The sequence below is a fragment of the Leuciscus leuciscus genome, assembly GCF_965113295.1.
Source record: "Leuciscus leuciscus genome assembly, chromosome: 20".
In the NCBI taxonomy this organism is placed as follows: domain Eukaryota; kingdom Metazoa; phylum Chordata; class Actinopteri; order Cypriniformes; family Leuciscidae; genus Leuciscus; species Leuciscus leuciscus.
The window spans coordinates 36822795-36845044 of NC_138744.1; the positions used below are offsets into that span (position 1 = coordinate 36822795).

General features: G+C 36.8%; 2 protein-coding genes across 4 annotated transcripts in view; one reads left to right on the top strand and one right to left on the bottom strand.

Annotated features, from left to right (window-relative positions):
* The window catches only part of efhb (EF-hand domain family, member B), a 106658-nt gene that overhangs the window by 9270 nt on the left and 75138 nt on the right, over positions 1–22250 (top strand). The window contains exon 13 of one of the 2 annotated variants that reach the window (XR_014200696.1): positions 83–1069. Coding sequence is in view for 1 of the 2 variants with exons in the window: in XM_082150096.1 (XP_082006222.1) it covers positions 83–229 (147 nt within the window). In the remaining variant the exon portion in view is untranslated. Of the gene's footprint in view, positions 1–82; positions 3069–22250 lie in introns of those variants that run through there. The other variant, XM_082150096.1, reaches the window with a different exon arrangement.
* On the bottom strand, positions 3222–9501 carry LOC309483999 (m-AAA protease-interacting protein 1, mitochondrial). Of its 2 annotated transcripts, none has more exons than XM_082150137.1 (5): positions 8919–9501; positions 7599–7670; positions 7392–7522; positions 6255–6395; positions 3222–3714 (listed from the first exon to the last, which is right to left on the bottom strand). In XM_082150137.1, exons 1-5 carry the CDS (start codon positions 9276–9278, stop codon positions 3636–3638), a joined length of 783 nt encoding a protein of 260 aa, XP_082006263.1. In that variant the 5' UTR covers positions 9279–9501; the 3' UTR covers positions 3222–3635. The 2 variants fall into 2 exon arrangements, with proteins under 2 accessions (XP_082006263.1, XP_082006262.1); XM_082150136.1 differs by having other exon boundaries at positions 6255–6399; positions 7396–7522; positions 8919–9498.

Here is a 22250-nt window from a genome sequence, read left to right on the forward strand (position 1 = left end):
AGGGGGTTTACAATGCCAAACAATGATTACAAACAGGTTAATATCAACGCATTCATCAAAGGTATTTTGCATATCATTATAGATTGCACAGATATTCCAAAAAGTGGGTCTCAACGTCGCTGAGGAGACATTTGAGGAAGCCTGGAAGTTGGCGTCCATGAGAGATCCTGTCGGTGACGTTTGTGTGGAGAGCTTTCGAAATGTTATTAGTGAACTGCAGGCTATTTAAAGGTCCTATATTGTACACCTTTCTGAAGTTTTATTTTAGGTTTTGATGTCCTTAAGAATATATATTTGCGGTATAAGTACCAAAAAACATCTCAATATATATTTTTACAGCTCCTTTCTCAGAAGCTCTGCCAAGAACAGGTCGGTTTTTGCCTGTCTACTTAATATTCATGAGCTTCTCTTCTGATTGGCCTGAAGTCACAACGGCTCGTGAAAAGGCACAGCTACTTTATGCAGGCTGTGTGCATTTGTCTGTGGATCGACTGTTTTGAAACTTATATGGTAGTTTCATCGCCCTTAGACCTCTGCTATCATGAAAAAAGCCAGGAAATTTTCTTTAAAGACCTTTAAAGTATTTCAAGTGTCCTTAAGCAGGGGTTTGTTTATTGATTTATAAGGCTTTTTTACATGTTCAACTCTCTCTTTAGTGTGTAAAGTTGCTGTTTGAGCATGATAGAGTTATTCTCTATATCAGTGTCAATGTTTCTGAACTCCCTGAAACGCCTCCATTATAGTCTTGAGTTTCTTCCGGGAACGAACACGTCACAATATTCCTCATTATAATAATTCATACGCAGAATAAAGGGGCGGGGCCTGGTTGAGTTAGTTACTTGTGTGTTAAACTGGCGGTTGTCCATTTCCCAAACACACTCGAAGCGCTCGACCAATTACAACACACTGCTCCAGCCGACCAATCAGAGCACAGTGTGCTTTTCAGAAGGCGGGGCTTCATAGAGACAGGAACTAAACAGAGCGTTACTGACAGACTGGGAAGAGAGGAGCCGCAACAATGGAGAATATGAGGAAAATAATCAACATTCAAGCAGGAAAACCTGTTCTTGTAGAGACCAAAAACAAAAGCAAGACTTTGTGAAAAGGGCAGGCATACTATGGCCTCTTTAACTTGGTTTAATTTCACAATGCAAATGAATAGTGTTAAACAAAGGAGCAAGGCTTTGTGACACTGTAATCCAAAATTTGCTTTTGTTCAGACCATTTAGGAGAAAGTAGCGTTGAAAAAATGACAAGTAAAAGCATGTGATACTCGTGTGCTTTTAAAGCTTCAGGTGCCTTTCCAGAGAGCATCTCAGTATTGTGATGAATGCAGAGACGGCAACAGGAAAAGTTTGAACAATAATCAGTGTGGACACACTAAACTAGTAATAATTACTACTCCAGTGTTTAATTTGAAGTGGGTTCAGACCCTCATGACTTCCGCAACTGCAGTATTTTATTAGTTCAGATCCATTATTGGGTCAGCGGTAATTTCAGCCATGTTATTTGTTTAATTTAGTCTCTTGTCAAATGAAGCAAAGTGCTGCAACGGGCCTGACTGCAATAAGAAGTGCTCTCGATGTGGCGTAATAATAGCTCAGCTTACTAATGAATTTTTGCCTCCCAGGATAACATTGAGTTTACTTCGAGGACATACGCTGCATTTAGATTGCTGTCAATTACCATTTTCTCCTAAAGGACTTTCTCACACACAGCTGATAACGGGGAGTTTGGATAATGTGCTGTTATCTGTTATGAATAATGATGGTTATCTTCCGCCTACGTATCAGTATTCATCTCTTGGACAAGTAAATCTAAATCTCAATGTTAAAGTCAACTGGAACCTCTTCACTAATTAATACACGGCCTTACGATCCAATGCATTCTGTAAAATCAGGCACTGACATGTTGACTATCACATGCAAATGCATCAGATTTGCGCTTTGAGCTGCATTTCATGTTGACTTTAATTGCACAAGCAAATATACAGTAGAGAGATGAATTCATAAGTCTAATTTTGCAACATCAATATAACACATGCATCAGAAATCTGAGTTAATGTTCAGTACAACAAACTGATTAATAATACCAGCGGAGTCCCTAATCCATGATAAAAGCCTAGAGGAGTGCAAAATAGCTTTGTAAAGCACATTAATGCTTTTATTTTCTTTTGTTCAGTTCACATGTAGTTGAAGCCAGCGTGATTAATTGCCTAATATGGTATTAACATATTTATTTCAATTGAAACAGGAGGTATGATATCCACTGTTAATCATATTATGACTTGTTTGCACACATGTGACAAAAACACCCACGCAAGTTGAACAGAACAATCCATTTCTGCCATAAAAAATTATAATAATCCCACAGCCATATTTCTAAATGATTTAATGAATTTCAGTCAATGATAATTCGATGACTCCCTGTAAAGCCATGAATGCATAAACAATGACATGCCATAAAAGAGAAATAGGATGACATCCACGCATGGGTGAGAACATCTTTCTGTCAGTTTAACAAAGGATTTATTTTAATATCTAAATTAGGTGATAATTAGTCTCAACAACCATCTGTGGTTCTGTGTGATCTGAACGTATCAAATATCATAATTAATTGGGGCTGTTTATCTAGTTGGAAATCTTCATTTGTGGCACGCTTGATCTGAAAGTGACTTTTCATATTGTTTTATAATCTCCGCTTATAATGGAAGTGCATTAGACCAAGATTTGACACAGAAATATTTTGGAAACTCACTGTAACAAACTTTGTCCCGAATTAAGCTCAAAATATCGGCTAAAAATCATTCAAATCCAGTTTTTTTTCCTGAATTTTAAATTGTATAATTTAAGTGTAAATAACATTTATGTAGAATCTCATGGAAACTTGCAAATGCATGTTATCAAAAGGAAAAAAATTGTGACATTTGACAATAAAGCACATCTCCTCTCATTCCCATTGTATGAGTTTAATTTACACTGATTTTTAATTGAGAAGTAAAATCATTGCATCCAGACAGATAATTCTCACTGCATTCCAGTAATAACTAGATGTCGTCCACATTACAGTCAATTTGGTTGTGAAACTTATCTTATCTTACTTATCTATGCATTATCTATGCAATATAATTTCAATGCCGTTCTAATTTCAGTGACTAATATTGTTTCAAACCAAACAAATCCCATAAAAAATATAATAAAATAAAAAGACATGGCAGAATGAACGTTTATAATGGGTTCTTTTATTGAATAAACTTATGCTACATGTTCTCCTCTCGGACAGTGATGATGGATGTTGAGTGATTCTTTGACCTTATTTACACCTGGTGTTAAGATCAGTCTTAGATGATTCGATCGCAAGTGGTCATTGCTACAGTACATAAAGGACAGGTGTGAATGAGGCCTAAAACATGTTGAGTCACATTTGAACCGTGATTTCGTGAACCACCGACTCACCTGTCAATCAACCAGTGCACTCTGGGTTTTTAAAATCCAATGTTCATCAGAGATCATCTGAGACGCGTTACTAACAGGTGTAAACATTGATGTGTCTCGCCTGAACACTGAGATGTTAACATTAGGTGTAAATAAGGTTTTTGCTGAAGTCAAAGATGTTGTCCAGCAAGTCTCGCTTTTTTACTCCAGTTGCTTCCAGTGCCATATCCGCGTCACCGTCCAGTCTGGATCAGCTCCAGCATTCAACTCGAGATGAAACCTTCAACAAACACATCATTATAAGCTGTTCACATTTCTTTAGAGACTAGAAAACTGCTTGAATGTACACCTTTTATTTGCTTTTGAAATGCAGGATTGAGATTTAAAAAAGCATTCAAATTAAGACCCAGAATCTTTGTTGAACCCTTCTGGCTGAATCGACTCACGAAGAATGATTATCTAGCATATTAAATAATATGTTAAAGCAGAGCATAACTACAAAAATATATGTTCTGAATAGAAATGTGCATTACTATTATAACACGCGACTAACAACCAGATATTTTGTTGATCTACATTTAATAAATGCCATGTTGTTGCATCTGATAAGATCATGTGGTGAAAAAAGGCAAGTATAGATTTATAATATTGACATAATTTTGATATTGCATCCCTTGCATTCAATGGAAAATTTGAGAAACTTGATATATTATGATACAAAAAACAAAACAAAAACCACAGAAAATCACACAATGGAAAAAAGCTTTGGTGAAAAAAAAAAAAAAAAAAGTGTCACATCCGACCCACACTAGGTCGATCTGAAGTGTGACACTTTCACAAAGTTAACTTAGAAACAGCACTCGCTGAGCGACAGCCGAGTAAAACGTGCTAATGTGACAGATGGAAAGATGTTTTGAAACACGAGAGAAAAAGAGGAGTGTGCAAACAGCTGAGAGCGAACCTATTAGCATCTATATATCCATCAAAGCACTGCGGAAAACAAATGTCTGTCATAAGGGAGAAATCCATTAAGTACATTTAAGATCATTTGAAGCTGTGCTGGCATTCATCAGTCAGACTTATGGTTGTGTGCAGTTTACGTCAACGATCACACAAATCTGTGTCTGTGGGGAGAATCTGTCACGCGAGGTGCAAGTTTACAAGAGCGCTTGACTTCTAATTATGTTTTGAGTGTGACTCTTTCAAAGAGTAGTATATGAAATTAACCCTACAGTGCCAAACCTACAGTCTATGCGTGTTTGGACTGAAAACTAATGCTGTGAAAAAAATATGTATTTTGAAGTACATTTATTTTGTGCTAAGTATACTACAAACACATTTACATATTTATGTGCTTAATAAAAATACCCTGCAATTGTACTTTTAGTATACTAAACTGGTATACTTAAAGGGGTGGTATAATGCCCTTTTCACATGTAAAATAAGTCTCTGATGTCCCCAGTGTGTGTGTGAAGTTTCAGCTCAAAATACCCCACAGATATTTGTATATAGCATGTTACAATTGTCACTTTTTGAGAGTGAGTAAAAACGCACCGTTTTTGTGTGTGTTCCTTTAAATGCAAATGAGCTGCTGCTCCCTGCACAGTGGGCGGAGCTTCAAGAGCTCCTGTTCTTTTACCTCACACACACACGCACTGAAAATTTCAAAAACTTTTAGGCTTTTATGTTCAAACCGGAGTCAGACAATGATGGAGAGACTCGAGAAGAAGTGACAACATGTAGAAGCAACAGGACATTTCTGAATGGTTAGTTGATGAGTTTATGAAGCTGATGTGTAGTTATCTTCTAGGCATTGATTAGCATATTCTGTCTTGATAATCTATAAATCGTGTTCCGGGGGCGGGGTTTATGTACATTTTAGGGTTGGTGATGTCACTAACCCGGGAGGAATGTGGTGTAGTCTCTACCAGCCGTTTGTTGTAGTCCTTAAAAAACTATTTCTTTAAAAGCAAATATCTTCCATTACTTTGAACTTTGAGCGTCGTAACTTTGCAGATGTTGTTTATGATCAAACAGCAACATTACACACTAACTAAAGTTAGAAAAGTCAAATCATAATAATAAACCATCCCTTTAAAGTCTGCTAAATTGGAACGACTAATTTTTTTACTTCGGCACTATTTCTGGATAACAAAAGTGCATTACGTTCAACTAAAGATACACTTAAGTGTATTTGATTGTGCTAAAGTGGAACTATTGCAAGTATACATAAGGTACACTTTAAATATCTTGCATTTAAAGACTGATATTATACAGAGATCATACAATCCTTATTAATAGTGATGATATTAAAACACATTTAATGCATAATATTAAGAAATGTGCAGTGTGCAATAAAGAAACACTCCAAATAAAGTTTAATTATAACTGTATATCATTAAGTCTTAAAATCCAATGTTAATGGATTTGAAGTATACTTAGTATGAAATAAATGTATTTTGGTATAGGTTTATTTTTATTTAATTTTTTACCAGGGTAAACATAAAGAAACATAAAGAAACATAAGAACATCTGAAATCTACATCTTATAAAACAAGGCCAGGTCACATTTCAAGCCAAAATCAGAAAGATTTTTTTATTTGTATTTTTTTTGCACAAGGAAAATAAAGCCTATTTATTAGACCAACATGGTAAAATATATTATAAAATAAAAAATAAATATTATTTTTAAAAATATTTATTTTTATTTTTTAGTAATATAACAATATTATATAATTAAATATTTGATCAAAACATGTTTATAAAATATAGTTTAATATTTTCCTCAACATTCAGCTCATTCTGGCCCGGCACACTTACTCGTACACGGCTGTGATGATCTTCTTTTGAGGGCCATCTTCTCCAGGTAAATCCATCTTGAAGATTCGGGTGCTCTCGGGGTCGTCGGGCACGTCTGCGCTGGACAGGTACCAAAGCCTCATCGTGATGTAAACAAACTTACTGCCTATAGGAGAAGCAGAGATGGTCAACTCCACGGTCTGAGGACCGGCTCATTCGCAGAGACCACCATACACTGATATTTGATATTCTTGATGCTGCACTTTGTTGTTAGGATGACAAAAAGTTTTAAAAGTTACATTATAGGCTGTTCTGTCTCAGCGGTCTAACAGAGCTCGTCAATGTCAATCACTGAGATGGCCAATCAGATCAAAGGAGGCGGGGCTTGCTGTTCACAGAAGATGAGTCAAGTCACCTTTATTTCTATAGCGCTTTTTACAGTACAGATTGTTTCAAAGCAGCTTTACAGAGATAACAGGGAAATAATGCAACAAAGTTCAGTTTTAATAGTGCTTTAATAAGCTTTAGTTTTAATAGTGAAAAAGTAGCTTAACATTTAATATTTGACATATCCAGTGATGCACCACTCAACTTTTTTATGAAATGTCACCGTTTTGAATTGAAAATATGCTATTATTTCATGACTCATGTAATTCATCACAACTGAATGTGATGAGAAGTGTTTTGCCTTTATTACATATTAGATATACGAATAAGAGTGAATTTGTGCATATTTTAAAATAAAATATTATAAGTGAATTACTTCATTACTATAATGGACTTTGAACTTTTACCATTCTTATTTATTTTCCCTCAATGTTCAAGACATGGTCACAGCCTTGCTTTGCATTTTCATGTCCATATATATGTTAATATATTGGGAAACACAGTATCATAATTAAATGAGAATGGGTGAATCCAACAAAATCAGTTTTATATTTTCTTTTTTCTAATCAAATATATCAAACAAAAGGTGTTATTGTGAATATTGTTTTAATCTGTGATCTTTGTTACCCAATATCACTTTCCCTCATGTTCATTTTTTGTAATCTCTCTTGAACCAGTGCGTATTTCTGAAAGTCTGCTAGACTCGTTTATAGAAAGTTACAACACACGCATATTCATCATTTTTAACGAGACGAACGAAGAGAGTAAGACTCGCCTGTTTGGTCAAAGAACACGGACACATCCTCAGGCAGCAGAAATATCATGTCATCAAGGGAAATAGCCAGATGTCTTTTCTGGGCCTCCGACAGACTTGTACATTTCTTTCTGACACTTTCAATAGCCTGTAAACAAGACAAAACATGGTTTTATAGGCCTTCCGTGACTTAAGAAGTCCTTTATTTAGAGCGATGAACGAACCTGTCTGGACATCACACTTCTCAGCTCCTCAAACCTGCCGCTGGACAGCAGAGAGGACACATGGACCACCGCCTGCGGAGACAGATCATCACTGTACACTGACTTATTCATGAACACATGTATCGGCCAGGCTGATGTGGCAACACTTCATTTTACTGTCATTGTAGTAACTACAGTTATAACAGTAAATTATGCATAATTGCATACAACTAAACCAAACCCTAACCCTAACTTTTATATATTTCATCTAATATTCAACAATATTATTGATCTGCCTGTACTGACACCCTTATATGAGAACTGAGCTGGACGATGACATCACGGTTTACTCCAGAGCTGCTGTATAGACAAATTAAATAAAATGTAAAAAAAATTTACAACAAAAATGAACCATCACTGAACTTACTTAAGCTGGACTGTGACGCTATTTTCTTCTGGAAACAAACTTTGTTGCATTATCTCTGTAAAGCTGCTTTGAAACAATCTGTACTGTAAAAAATGCTTTACTTTAAAAACAGTACTTACATGTATAATTGCACTGTAACACAGACACCTTAAAATAAAGTGTAAAATTAATGTAAATTAAATTAATTTCTAAAAACAATTTTTGTTGTTGTTCTGAGATCTCATTTGCTGTCATTAAATTGCATTATTTATGTTTTTTTGTTTTTTTTTGGCCAAATGCTCTCTAATACCATTATCTGTGTTTTTTAGTATTATGGAGATACTATTACGATTTGTATTAATATTTTAAATTAGTTTTTAGTAATTGGTTTAATTTCAGTGTCATATTTATTGTTTTTAAAAGTTAAACTAAATTAATATGAGAAATATTGCCTAAGCAACTTTCTGAAATAAAATAGTTTTTATTTTTATATTTTATTTAAAGTTTTAGTTTTTTTGTAACCTTTATTTTAGTTTGAGTTATTTTAGTACATTAAGTTAAACACTTTTTTTTTTCAGTTAATGTTTTTTTTTTTCACGTGGCGTTTTTAGTGTTAGTTAACTATAATAACCTTGCATTTGACTTTTTGGCCTGGTTTCACAGACAGGACTTGGATTAAGCCAGGATTAGGCCTTAGTTCAATTAGGACAATTAAGTAGCTTTTATAAACGTGCCTTAGAAAAAAAAAACATTACTGGTGTGAATCTTGAGACAAAACAATGGCACTGACATATTTTGAGATATATCAGTGCAAGTTGCTTTCAGTTAAAACAGCTCAAACATGCATTAGTCTGAGACTATGGTAAAAGCCTTGTCTGTGAATCCAGGGGTAAGAGTTTAAGGATTTCCCCCTCATGAGACACTTTTGACCAAACCTGTTTCACTCCGCTGTCAAACTCCACACTGAACTTCAAGCCAAAATACAGTTCAATTAAAAACAAGATGCACTTATTCCTGATCCACGTGATGGGATCCGGGCTCCCCACCACTGTGATGCCAGGATGCTCACTGTCCTCAGAGTCCCTGTCTGCATCTTTACTATAGTGTCTGTATTGCGCAGACGGTCTGCGCAGGTGATGCCATGCGCGCTCTGGAGAAACTGCGCAGCTGGCATAGGGGCGCGCGCGCTGATGCCACCAGGGTTTGCAATGGGTCTCGTGTTGTTTAGTAGACAGAGGATTCCTCTTCCAGGAGCAGGCCAGAGGACGTGCAGCCAGACCCGTGAATCGTAGCATCACCGACGCGCATTTCTTTATAAATTGCGCAATGCAGATCTGGTCATTGTAAAGCTCGTGAATGACAGACTCACTGTCCTCCTCCTCAGTGTCTCTTCCGGCACACTTATGAAACTAACCCACGGTTGTACCCATAATGCTTTTGGTTTCTCAGCACTTGTGTCATTTCTCCAGTAGATGGAGGCACAGACCTGTGTTTCCCATGTGTCACATGACCCACAGACACACGCGCTGGATGGCATGATGATGATGATAGTGATGATGATGGATGAATGGCATTCTTAAACTCCTCACAATGTAAGTGGCATTTTTTATAATAAGTTGTACATTTAAATATTCTTTGCAAAGTTTCTTTATTGGGATGCGTTTTATGTGAATTTCCACACTTGTTGGTCAAAATGTCTCATTCTTTTATTCAACTAAATCGTCTCAATCTAACGCATATAACGTTATTTTAACATTTTAAATAAGTCCTTGCATTAGATCAATTGACTATATTTGTGCGCAACTATCTGTTTTCTTCACTAACTTTCCCTGCATGTTTTTGCTCAGTGTCTCGTTTTGCTGCTGCTGTTTTTAGTGCATGTGTGAAATCAGTTTACCTCAAATTCGACAACCAAAAAATAACACTTTTTCTGTTCATTCAGAACAGTGTTATCGACACCGGGACTAACTGTCACACAGCTAATATTACTACACGCTATTTTCTGCATAGACACAAAGTCTGTTACTTTAAATCCTTAATAAAAGCAGAAAACGACGACTGAACATTTCTACCGTTATCGAAGTACACATGTTGATGGGGCATGTTGTCACGAAATAGTGTGGGGTAAGTTGTCACAATGCAACCTACAATTAAACAACCCATTTTAGGATTTTTAGCCAAACTGAAATAGTAAAACAATTATTAAACACAAAACTACTAAAACACTACCAATTTTTATTTTTTTTTTAAATGCATGAATTTCTAGCATTTCAAACAACCTAAAAACCCAGTTCACTTTGCTGGTGTGCTTTTATTTTATTAAAGTGATAAGTTCACCCAAAAATGAAAGTTTTGCCATCATTTACTAAACCTCAAGTTGTTCCAAACCTGCATTCATGTGTTTCTTCTGTGAACAACTTCTGTGTAACATGTGTGAGTATACATATGTGAATATGTGTCTATATGGTTATATGTATATGCATGGTTATTTTCAAATGGTTATATGGTTTTATATGGTTATATAAAACTTATCACTTTAATAAAATAAAAACACCCCAGCATTTTTTTTGCACTGGGAATAATTACTATTTTATTCTGCATCATGGTTGGATGTTAACTACATTTCATTGGCTTTGTATTCGTACTTTGATCAATGACAATTAACTGAATTGAACTGAACTGAACACATGGGGAGATATTTTTACATTTGACTTACATAGTATGAGGGAAAAAAATACTATGGAAGTCAATGGGGACCAGAATTATTATTGTTAGTTTTTTTACTGACATTCTTCAAAATAGTTTCCTTTGCATTCAGCAGAAGAAATACATTTATACAGGTTTGGAACAACTTGTGGCTAAATACATTTCTGGGTGAACTATCCCTTTAACAACATCTATTACAAAAATATGGATTCACACTTTTGCTCTAGACTGTCTGCTAGTGAAACAAGCATTTGTATAACTGGACCTTGGGACGACTTGCCCCGGTCATTTAACCTTTGAATCTACATGAATATGAATATAATGTATGTACAGAACTATATGATGAATGCACTAGTGAATGAAGAGAGATTTGAGCAGGTTAGTTAGGCAAGTGTTCCTGTTGAATCATATCATGCAAATGAGTGACACAGGTGGGCGAACCGCTTTAAAACGCTCCGCGAAGCTAGCGGCGTCACCCAAACACACCTCGCAGGTGCACAACATCATTGTTTCAGAAGCTTAAATGTGATCAGCAGAGCAAAACATCATTAAATTCCTGCTGTTTCCACTGATTACAGGTCATAAGCTTTTGTATTTGCCTGCTATCTGTGTTTTCTTTTGAAAATGATGATTATTCATTCAGGGTTGAGGCATAAAAACCAAGACTACAGACACCTGCACGAATTACCCGCCCCTCCAAATTCGTGACTATTTTTATTGATAAATAATTGCTATTGCAGCTCATCATTATTGAATTTGCGCTCAGATATGGAAACCTTTCTAAGATGTATTATAGTAATTATCTCTGTCAGTCTGAAATGCTTTTACATCTGTGGCTTGAATGAACAGAATAATAAAAATCTTGCAGCAGTTCCGATTTCAATTAATTACTTCGCCTGAGTGATTACAAAAACTTTAGGTCGTGATTTTATAGCGCAAAGAAACTCTGAGTCATAATTAACAAAGATTAAGTTTTATTCACTCATAACCTTTGCACGCTTTTTTTTTTTCTTCTATTTTTGTGAGTTCATGCCACACTTATTATCTGGATTTTATTTTGGTCTTGCGAGACAAAAAGAATGTGTCAATGGCAGTGAACAAAGAACAAATAAGTGAAAAACACATTGAAAAGCCTATATCTTACATTTTCCACTATATGACAATGCTGGCATCAGTTTGCATATTAACATTCAGCATGATTAATTTTGTATTATAACTCGAGATATGCTGTTATCTTACAAAAGCATTTTTGTTGAATATAACCTGGCAGTGTGTGTGCATGAAGATGTTACCATGGTATACGAGTGACACAGCTTGAACTGTAACTTTGACGCCGGATAATGAGAAAATCAGTGCAAATGCCAAAGTAATAGTTTCTGATTTTTTTCTCTCAACGGATTATTTTTTTCTTGTTTTTGCATCCATGCATAAATTAAAAAATCTGCTGAAATTTATTATTCATCTGAGATGTGATTAATATGCAAAATTATGCAAATTAAGATGCAATTAGGCTCCAATTCTCTAGTGGAATTTTCCATTATAATTTAATACAAAGTAACAGAGTAATTGGTGTCACGTGTAATTACGGTTACTCAAGTGTACTTTCAGGCATGCAAATGATGCGCTATATGTTGGTTATCCGATGCAAATGTGATGCTTTAACAAGTTGGGAACGGCAAATGTGCGATTGCACCACTGCGACCAACAAACACTGCATTTACCTAGCATTTAATGCATGGTGTCTGTGGTACACTTTTAATGTGGATGGGTAGCGGAGATGAAATACTTGTAGAAAGTTGAAAGTTGTCCTGCTGTTCTTCAGCTAAAGCTATTTTAAACAGCAAAATCTTTTATTATTTGAATTATGCATGCATCTTTTATGAGCTCGTATTAATTTGGGATCCTACATGGAATATTTGGACTTTCTAAACAGTCCCGAAGGACCATTTAAAATGAAGCAGTGACTAGACATTCATCTAAAATCTGCAAAACATCTCACAAATCACCCATCTATAAGTGTCAAACTTGCAGGTCCGAGTGACAAAGCCAAGAAAGAGAAATAATTCCGAAACTTTCCAGGGCGATTAACGCTGCGCTTCTCGAGTGCCTTCGAGATCAGCTCCTTCTTGGGAGGTAAATTGATTTTGAATTGTTACATGGCTGGTTACATGACTTGCTTGACATCTAGCCCAATGACATTATAACACAGATGCTCGCTTCATTGAGCTATGCCTTTCTTTTCTCCCTGTATATCCTCTCTCCCTCTCCTCTTCCCGATCAGCGCTCCGAACAAAGACACGGGTTTCTCCTCCGCCTCCGCTCCGTCCCCCTGCCCGCACAACTCTCTCAAAGAACATAATCCCTCAACAAAAATCCACGCACAAAGGAAACTTGAGCTCAATCCTATAACGCACAGCCGTGGCAGACAATACCCCCCTCCCACCAGCCCATCCGTGCCTCTTCAGGAACGCTAAATGCCCTGTGGCAAAAAATCAGTCTTGATCCCTCCCAGCCCGGCTGATTAGAGGCGTCCCGCTCTGGGTTTGGCCCATTAGCGCATGGCACACGGCACGGGCGGCCCACTGAACGCTCCCGTCCTCCAGGGCCGGTTCTCATCCGCAGGTGATTGAGTGATGAAAGTGTGTATGTTTCACTCAGAAGTGACGGTTCTGTCCGAGCCGTGCCACAGCGGGTAGTGCGAGTGCTCAAGGGGATGAAAGTTCAAATCCCAAATCCCAATCCCCTCCACAACTTTCCCATCTGCTTTACATCTTCTTGATTGTGATTGCAAGTGTAAAAATCAGGCGTATTCTGTTGATTTCATCAAGTTGACATGATCTAATTGGTTAAAGATGATTCACACCTTATGCCATGTTTTCCTTGCTTTCAAGCTGTTACTTTATGTTTTAGTTCAAAATTGCTTTTTCGGTAAAGATAAAGTATAATGCATATATATATAGCTAAAAAAGCATAATGTTGTTTTGGTGGGGAAAAAAGGAAGGACAAGCACAAATCCAGGCCAGCTGCAAAAATCCTTATTGTAGAGCTCTATATGGTTCTTTGGAGAATTTTCATCTGAAATTGTTTTTTTTTTGGAAACTTGTACTGCAATATTATGGAAGCTTGTTTCCACCACAGAAAAAAAAAAAAAAAAAAAAAAAAAATTTATTGCGACTTTTTTTTATCTCATATTTCTGACTTTTTGTCCTCACAATTGTGAGTTATAAAGTCCAAATTACGCAATATATATTAACTCGCAATAAAAAAAAAAAAAGAGAAAACATATCAGAATTGTAACTTTATTTCTCAGGATTGACTTTATATCTCTGATTTTATAATTCACAATTGCAAGTCAGAAAAAAAAAGTCAGAATTGTGAGATAAAAAGTTACAGTTTTTTTTATTTATTCTGTGGCGGAAACATGCTTTCATAGCATATAGAAGAGAATATGTCGCTAAAAAACATAAATTTGCATAATTTTGCTGTGGTGAGGCCAGTGGAAAAATTTGTAGGTCAAGTTCAAACCCAGGCCAGCAGCTTTTTAAAAACTCTATAAAAAAATACCATCATTATATTTCCCATTGTAGTTTCTTTAGATCTTTTCTACAGAAATGCCTCTTTGTGTGTGTGTGTGTGTAATATCTAACTGTCCTTTTATGACACAAGGCTTTGCATTTCAGTTTACCATTCCGGCTTGAGGTTTTAGAAACGTGTGTTTTTATGAGTTACGGATGACCTTCTCCTATCCCTTCTAAGCATCTTGGATTTCCTTTGCTAACGAAATGCATTTGTAGGCCAGCATCTCTAAACAAAGCTGCAGCGATGATCTCATTTCAAGTCAGGTGTTCAGAGGTGCCTTGAAAACGTCTGTCAGAAATATGGGGATTGAGGTGAGGTGCAACAAAAGATGCACGGCAGGAACTTGAACTGGGTTTGTGGCATCAGCATTGTGTACAGTTGATGTAGGGCGACGCACGTTGTGTTTCCTGCATGTGGCGGTTTAATAATAGCACCCCAGCTTCCAAGATGCAGAATAATGCTGCTACCTGAATCTCAGCCAAAGCGTTTTTAATGCGTCCCTTAGCTTCGGCTTTGGGCACGCGAGTTCGCAGTGGGGGAGCGTGGGTGAGGCCGATGTAATCTCGTGTTCGAAGCGTAAATGTTCAGCCCGGGTCGTCTGTGTGGTCTTTCTCTGTCTGTGCATTCGCAGAACGGCAGTCGAACGCAGCCCGTGTGAAGATTACATCGACGACACACGCGTCTTGCAGAATCTAGGCCACGCTCTGATGTGTTTCAGGGTGAAGGAACCTCACCTGTGATATCACCGATGGGGGAACGAGCAATGCATACGTCTCCTTCAGAAATGATGTTGCATAATGTGGAAAATGTGGCTTGCTAACGTGCCTCGCAACGAGTTACGCTAGGAATATTTAAGATGTTAATATTAGTTTAACATGCAAAGACAATATTTGAGCAGTTTGGGCTGGAAATGTTTGGGAAACCTGTTTGAAAACAGTAGTAATGACGTTTTAAACCCGCATGATCATAAATATATATACTTTTTGCTGTATTAATTCGCAGGTCACCGGTATGCAGTAAAACGACATTCCCTTCCCAGCAGTCGTGTCCATATGAGTGGAAGTGGATGGAGACGCATCTGATGGTAACGTGCTTGTTATTGCATTTCTTTAAGCACAATCTTTCCAGACTTTGTGCCGATCAAACGCTTGAACAGTAACAAAGTGCCCATATGTCCCAAAAGAACTACATTTCAATTGTGTGTAGTGTTCGACTTTGGAGAAGAAGCGACTGCTAAATGGCAATTAACAACAAAAAGCTCTCTAGAGAGTAAAACAATCTTTTTCGTTCTTTTCTCTTTCTCTTTTTTTTGTTTTTTGATTGTTGGTTTGAATTAACACCCGAATAAGTGAATCACAAAGACTGACAGTTGTGTTTCTGGCTCAGCTTCTCGGCTTTTAGCTTCTATGGAAGTGCACAAACATGAAACAGACATTATTTGAAATATTTACTCAGCAGATGTGTGTGTTTTCTCTTCTTTTTTAAAAAAAAAAGGAAAAGGAGAAAAAAATCCATCACGGAATAGGAAACGGGGTTGGGAATAAACGCAGTAATTTGGTTCTTCTCTTCATGGATTACTGTCACTCACCATCAGCCGCTGTGTGCGCTTGCCAGTCCTGTTTGCGATTTCTGGGCTTGTGCTGTACCTTGAAATATTTGCCAAATGGATTTTATAGAGGCTGTAATTAAATTTAGTCCACCTTCACATGGTTTAGGAGGGCAGAGGCAGACTCTCTCCTTTGAGTGGGTTTTCCTGGTGCTGTTCTCAAACACTTCACATCCAGATTAACACTGAGATTTTGTGATATCTTTACTTTTTAGAAATATTTGAAAGGAATTCAACAATGCAAATATATTATGTTTATAATTTACAATGACAAGAAATATAAAAGCATAAAATAAGCTGTATAAATGTAGCCTAAAGTGACCTATTAGAAGTATGATGCATATTCGTGAAATAACATCTTTATCAACAAATTCCAGTTCTGTTCTAACATGAAACACAGAAGATGTTTTGAAGAATGTTCAAGATGCTCTTTTAACACTTTACAACAAGGTTTCATTTGTTAACATAAATTATCATGAACTAAGAATGAACAAAACTTCTACTTTAACATTTTACTAATACATTATTAAAATCCAAAGTTGTATCTGTTAACATTAGTTAATGCACTGTGAACTAATATGAGCATTATTATTAACTAACGCTAACAAAGGTTGATGCATTCTGCACAGATTGATCACTGTTAGTTTATGCATTAACTAATGTTATCAAATGAGACCTTATTGTAAAGTGTAACCATATTATCAAAATATAATAGTCATTTTTTCTACAAAATCAGTTTTATTGAATGCAAATGCCTGTAAATTGTGCATCTGTACATGAAAGAAAATAATCATAATCTTGTTTTGCAGGATTTGAGTCCCTAACCCGGCGTATGTATGTATCAGGGGTGTAACGGTGCACAAACATGCCGATTCGGTTCGTACCGCGGTGTTGACGTCACGGTTCGGTACTGCAGGCGGGAGGAAACTAAACACAAAATTGCTTCTTCTTTCTTTTCTTTAAAATAAATAAATAAATCGTTTTTTTTTTTTTTAAACAAAAGTATATGCGTTTAAATAAATTCTATTATAATTAAGATTTTCTAAAGGATAAAATAATCTATCTTAGCTAATGCTGTAAACTACATGGGGAGCCCTTAATTACACATTTAAGGTTTACACTTAACAACAGAGCCCAAATTATTATATTCAGATGCTTTATTTTTTAGATATAATAATCAACACTCAAACAAAGAAAAAAGTACTGTAAATTCCACATTAGGCAAGTTTTGCATTAACTTCTAAATCTAATTCTAAAGTTAATTTTCAACTCCAATTCATTTTTGAAATATGATCATTTACACAGTGGCTGTCATAAGTAGTTTTCATGTCAAATGTATTTAAACATACATGAAATAATCAAGACATTACCAACAGGTTAAGTAAATATAACGGCTAACATTTACATTTAAATGATTTAGCAGACACTTTATCCAAAGTGACTCTCAAATGAAGATATAATAATATATAGAGCATATTGTAACGGTCACTTTGTGCTTTTATGTTAGTCTGAGGTAAAATGAGTGAGAACTGCACATGTGTGTAGAGTGACAGTAATTATAGATTTGACAGAGTTGGATGCTTGTTTGTATGCTTTTTCTCACTCGATCCCCATGTATGCGGACGAGTGTGACGTTCGAGTAATTTTATTAAACACGGGGAAAATACGCCAACTCTCGTCTCTCGTGCATCTTCTCCTCCGACACCTATTGTTTTGTTTTTTTTCTCTCTGGGCAACGTCTCAGCTTTGCGTTACAATATACAAAAGAGTTCATTTCTCTAGCGAGCGAAGCTGCTGTCGACACTAAATGTCTGAGGTAAATGTAATGCGGCGTGAGATATTATTCTCAAGCTGTTTTATTGATATCTTTCTGCAGTTGAAACACTGGTTGAGAGATGTAAACATGCCGTCACTTCTTCCGTGCTTTTCACTGTTAGCAAACAGCGTTGCATTACCGCGCGCCCCCTTCTGGATTGGAGTGTGAATCGCATGTGACTGACTGTAGTCGTTGTGCGACTGTATGCACTGAACGGTTCGGGACAAATACATGTGTTGTTACCAGCGGTGGCCTTAAGCATCTGGGGGCCCGTTTCTATAACTAATATGGGGCCCTACCCACATAAAACATTAACATAGAGCAGAAAAAGCAAGGATTCCTGTTGGTTTGCATCAATGGTATATTATTTTATTACGTGCACTTTCAGCTTCATGAACACGCAGCTCAACATAGCAATAATCCAACTTACCTGATTAAAACTATATACAATTATACAGCGTTTTATGTTGGAATAAGCCTCGCTCTTTCACGCAGGGCAACTTCACTGCTTAATTGATTGGCGCAGTATATTTTCAGCTGTCTGGGCTGACTTAAAAAAAAACAGCTCAAACATCCCCTCAACTTGAATTAATTAACAAAAGCAAAGAAGAAAAATAATTTTATAATAATAAATAACATTTTAACCTAACGGCAAAAAAGGCAACGGTACACTGTAAAAAATTTCGAACCCTCCCAAATCAAAAATTTCAAGTGACCGATAACATCTAAATTTTTCAATTGGCCCAAGTGAAATTCTTGTTGCAATAGTCTGTTAACATTGGCTAACGTCGCCATGGTAACCGCGGCGCGAGTTCGACCAATCAGAGACGTCAGTGTTTTGCTTAGAATTGTGGGTAGTGTAGTATTTCTCCAGAAAATCGCAAATAACAAGGTTGATTTCATATCTTGTGGCTTTTATAGGAGCAGGAACTTTCGTTTCACAACCTCGTAGCTCGTGGTCAATCTACCTTGGATGGTTTAGACATTATGGCTGAAAATCAATATCCTACGGAGAAAATGAATGGGATTTTGCTGGTCTGTTGGGGTCCCCCTTGGAGGACGGGGCCTGTTTCAATTGAAACGGGTGAAACATAGGTAAGGCCACATCTGGCTGTTACTCCCCTAGTATAGGTGTTTTACTTCTGTGTAATATGAAATATAAAGTTGCTGATTCAAAATGATTCATATGTAATATTTTGCTTATGTAATATTATATATACAGAGAAATGGGACAGGATTTTGCACGGTAGTTGTCAGCAACATAAACCGGTCAAAAATGAATGAAAAAAGAAACCAGTTCTTTCCATGGAAGCATCATTCTCGTAAATCACGGTCTGAGCGCTAAATGTGAGACGTTACACATGCACACGCGACGCACACGCACAAATTACTTGCTGACGGCCCGTAATTACCACTGGTTCGCTGGCCCTTTTGGATAGCAGTTATGGTGACATAATTCATTAGTGTTTGCCCAAAGAAATGATTTGAAATCTTTAAAGTGCTCCTTCAAGCATAATAGCTATTAAGGGGGCCACATGCAAGACTGAAGTGTTAAACGGTTTGTTGAAGTCAGCTGGGGTACAAGAGATGATAAATATGAATTATAGTTAATATACTGCACCAGTGGTTTTTAAAAAAGCAAACGTTGCTGGCGACACAGACGACTGCAGCAGCGGCAGCCCTTCACGGATGCACGCCACAAAATGCACAACGCCCACAAACAACACTTCACTTTCACAACTCTGAGAGGTTAGTGCATTGCTTATGCCTGGGTACACAAATTTGATTACTAACAACATGTTTTGTACACCTGCAACCCACATACAAACAGTCAGTGCGCTCACAGGGTGCAAATACCCTTATTTGATTAAGAAGAGTTGAAAACTTTGCACTATAAAAGTAGATTCGCTCTGCGTTCTACACTTTGTGTTGTTTGTGTTTGGAACTTAATTTGTTCAGAGCGCACGTTATGACTGGTGACAAAGCCTTCTGGTAACAATGTGTTTTTCCCTATGTATTTTTTATCATTTATGAGCTTAGGTGCAAATGAATGAAATCTGACAACTGTGAAACATGATCACATGACATGCAGAGCAGGTGAAGATGTGGATTTTTTTTGTGTGTGATTTTTTTGTGTGTCATTTATAACATGAAGGAAATGTGGTGTTAAAAAATTTAAAAGTAAAAAAATCTGAGACTAAAAAAAACATTTATTGATTGATTTATGATTTTTATTCATATATATATGAATAAAAATCATAAATCGATATATATTAGTATATATTGTGTATATATATTAGTGCTCTCGGTCGTTTAAATAATTGACTAATGAATTGTACATTTTTCTGTAATCACGATTAATCGCACCTAACATTAAATTTTTTTTTGTTGTTGATATTTTTATATTGTAATAATTCCACATTTGATCTCCAAATGAATGCAGAAACAACATAAACACAGTAGCTTATATTTTAAATGTTAATGGTTCTTTAAATTCATTCTTTTTACGAAAGAAGGCCAGTATCACTGATACCAATACCATACTAATGATGTCTCTATGAAATAAAAATGTTTATTAAATTTTAGCCATTCATTTTAGGCATTAAGCATTCAAGTATAATTTAAAGCCATCAACATTAACATTTATTAGGCTTTAAAAAATATAACAACGTTTAATTTAAGTGAACTTATAGCAATCTTCACATAAACCTATTATAATAAATGTCACATTTGCCTGCGCTTCAATATATCAGGGCTCCATTTTTTTCTATTGGCCAGTCAGACCAGTTCAGATTTTTACTTGTCCTGTCAAAATACACAAAAATGATTGTTAAGTTATTATATTATAATTATAAGTTATTGTCTTTTTTTTTTTTTTTTTACCCATGTAAACAGTGCTTTAAGATTATAAATGAAATATATTATTCAGTCATCATTTGTGTTGTGGTTTGATCACCCATAATGACCATCAGCGGTGTGTTTATTAGGCTGCTGTCTCTTAACCTGACGCACATGACACAGATCTCACACACACATCAACTCTTTACCTTCATTTAAGACTTCGTTTAACTCATTTAAGACTGTGCTTGCGGTGATACCCGACAAAACGGGCATTTTGGCATAATTGTGTGTGTTTTTGTCCATTGCAGTGCGGTGTGAAGCGTCTTTCTGTGCGCACGAGTGTGTGTGTGTGTGTGTGTGTGTGTGTGTGTCACACAGACAGAAGATTCACCACTACGTTCCCTTTTGTGTCTTATTGTGCTTGAATGGTTTAAAAGCATTTGCATGAATAAGAGCGTGATCATATATTGTAACGCTTGCCAAAGGATGACGGAAAACCCCCGAAAACATAAAAAAAAAAAAAAAAAATATATATTTTGACAGAACTAATATAGTTTAATTTAAATAAAAACATAAATTTTATACCAAACAAAGATTACTAACATGAATTATTATGATTATTATCATTGTACGGTGGTCTATGATGGTTACGGCCCTGCCCGTACTCGAGTTCTGCACCTAATCTGGATTTCAGGACTGAATGTGGTTGAAAGAATGACGTGTCCTAATAGCCGCTCCCACCGGCAAGGCCTCTTTATGAGCTCGGCTTGTTCATTGTCCGCATGGGCCGACCAGCACCACAGACACGGCATTCATCACTTTGTCTGGTCTTTGTGTGTCTCCTTTTGAACCACACAGCAGGAATTATTAAGGGCTTAACACGTAGAGGGTCCCGATGTGTGTGTGTGTGTGTGTGACGGCGTAAGCCTCTTCCCGAATCCGAGCGACCCTTCCTTATCCCGGGTTAGGAAACATTCAAGCCCATTCTTCGCGTTATCGAGCGTCTGCATCGAGCGTTTCGTCTGATCTTGTCGATTTGTAATAAATAAACGATTTTCTAAGCAGAGCCGTATTCCCGTGCCGGAAGAGGTGAATGAGTCTGCGTTTGGGGAATTCCAGGGATTATTATTATTATTGGGAGCGTGAAGGAGGTTCTCGTGAGCGTGGTTTTCCGGAGTACCACACCTCGGCGTCTCGGGTCCCGCTGATTTAGGGAGCGTGTGAAATCCATGGCACCTCTCCTGCATTCCTGGCTGAATCGGTGCCATATCTGTGATGGACTGAGGCAGAAGAGCAGGCAGCCGGGGATGAATACGGCTTAATCTTTACACAGGCCACATGTGTGCGCATGATAACATGGATGCTTTCTTCCTGCGCTGGGTTATTCTCATCCGGCTGCCAGGTTGCTGCCTCGAACAGCCGTGTTTCGCTGCGATATTTAGCTTGCACCAGAAAAGAACGATGGCACCTCCTAAGGAGGGGGTTAATGCATGTTTTTGGAATTGGAGGCAAAAATTGCTGTAATTCCTGACACATTTCGAGAGACAGATACGGCGCTTTTTCGCTGCAGACAATATGTAAGAGCAACTATAAATGGATGGTTCGATGTTTGATTTAAGTCCTTGTTTTGATGGAGATGAGATGAGGTTATTTTGATGCACTCGTTTGACCGGACGGAGACCCGCTACTTTTAAAATGCAGAATTTGATGCCTTTTGTT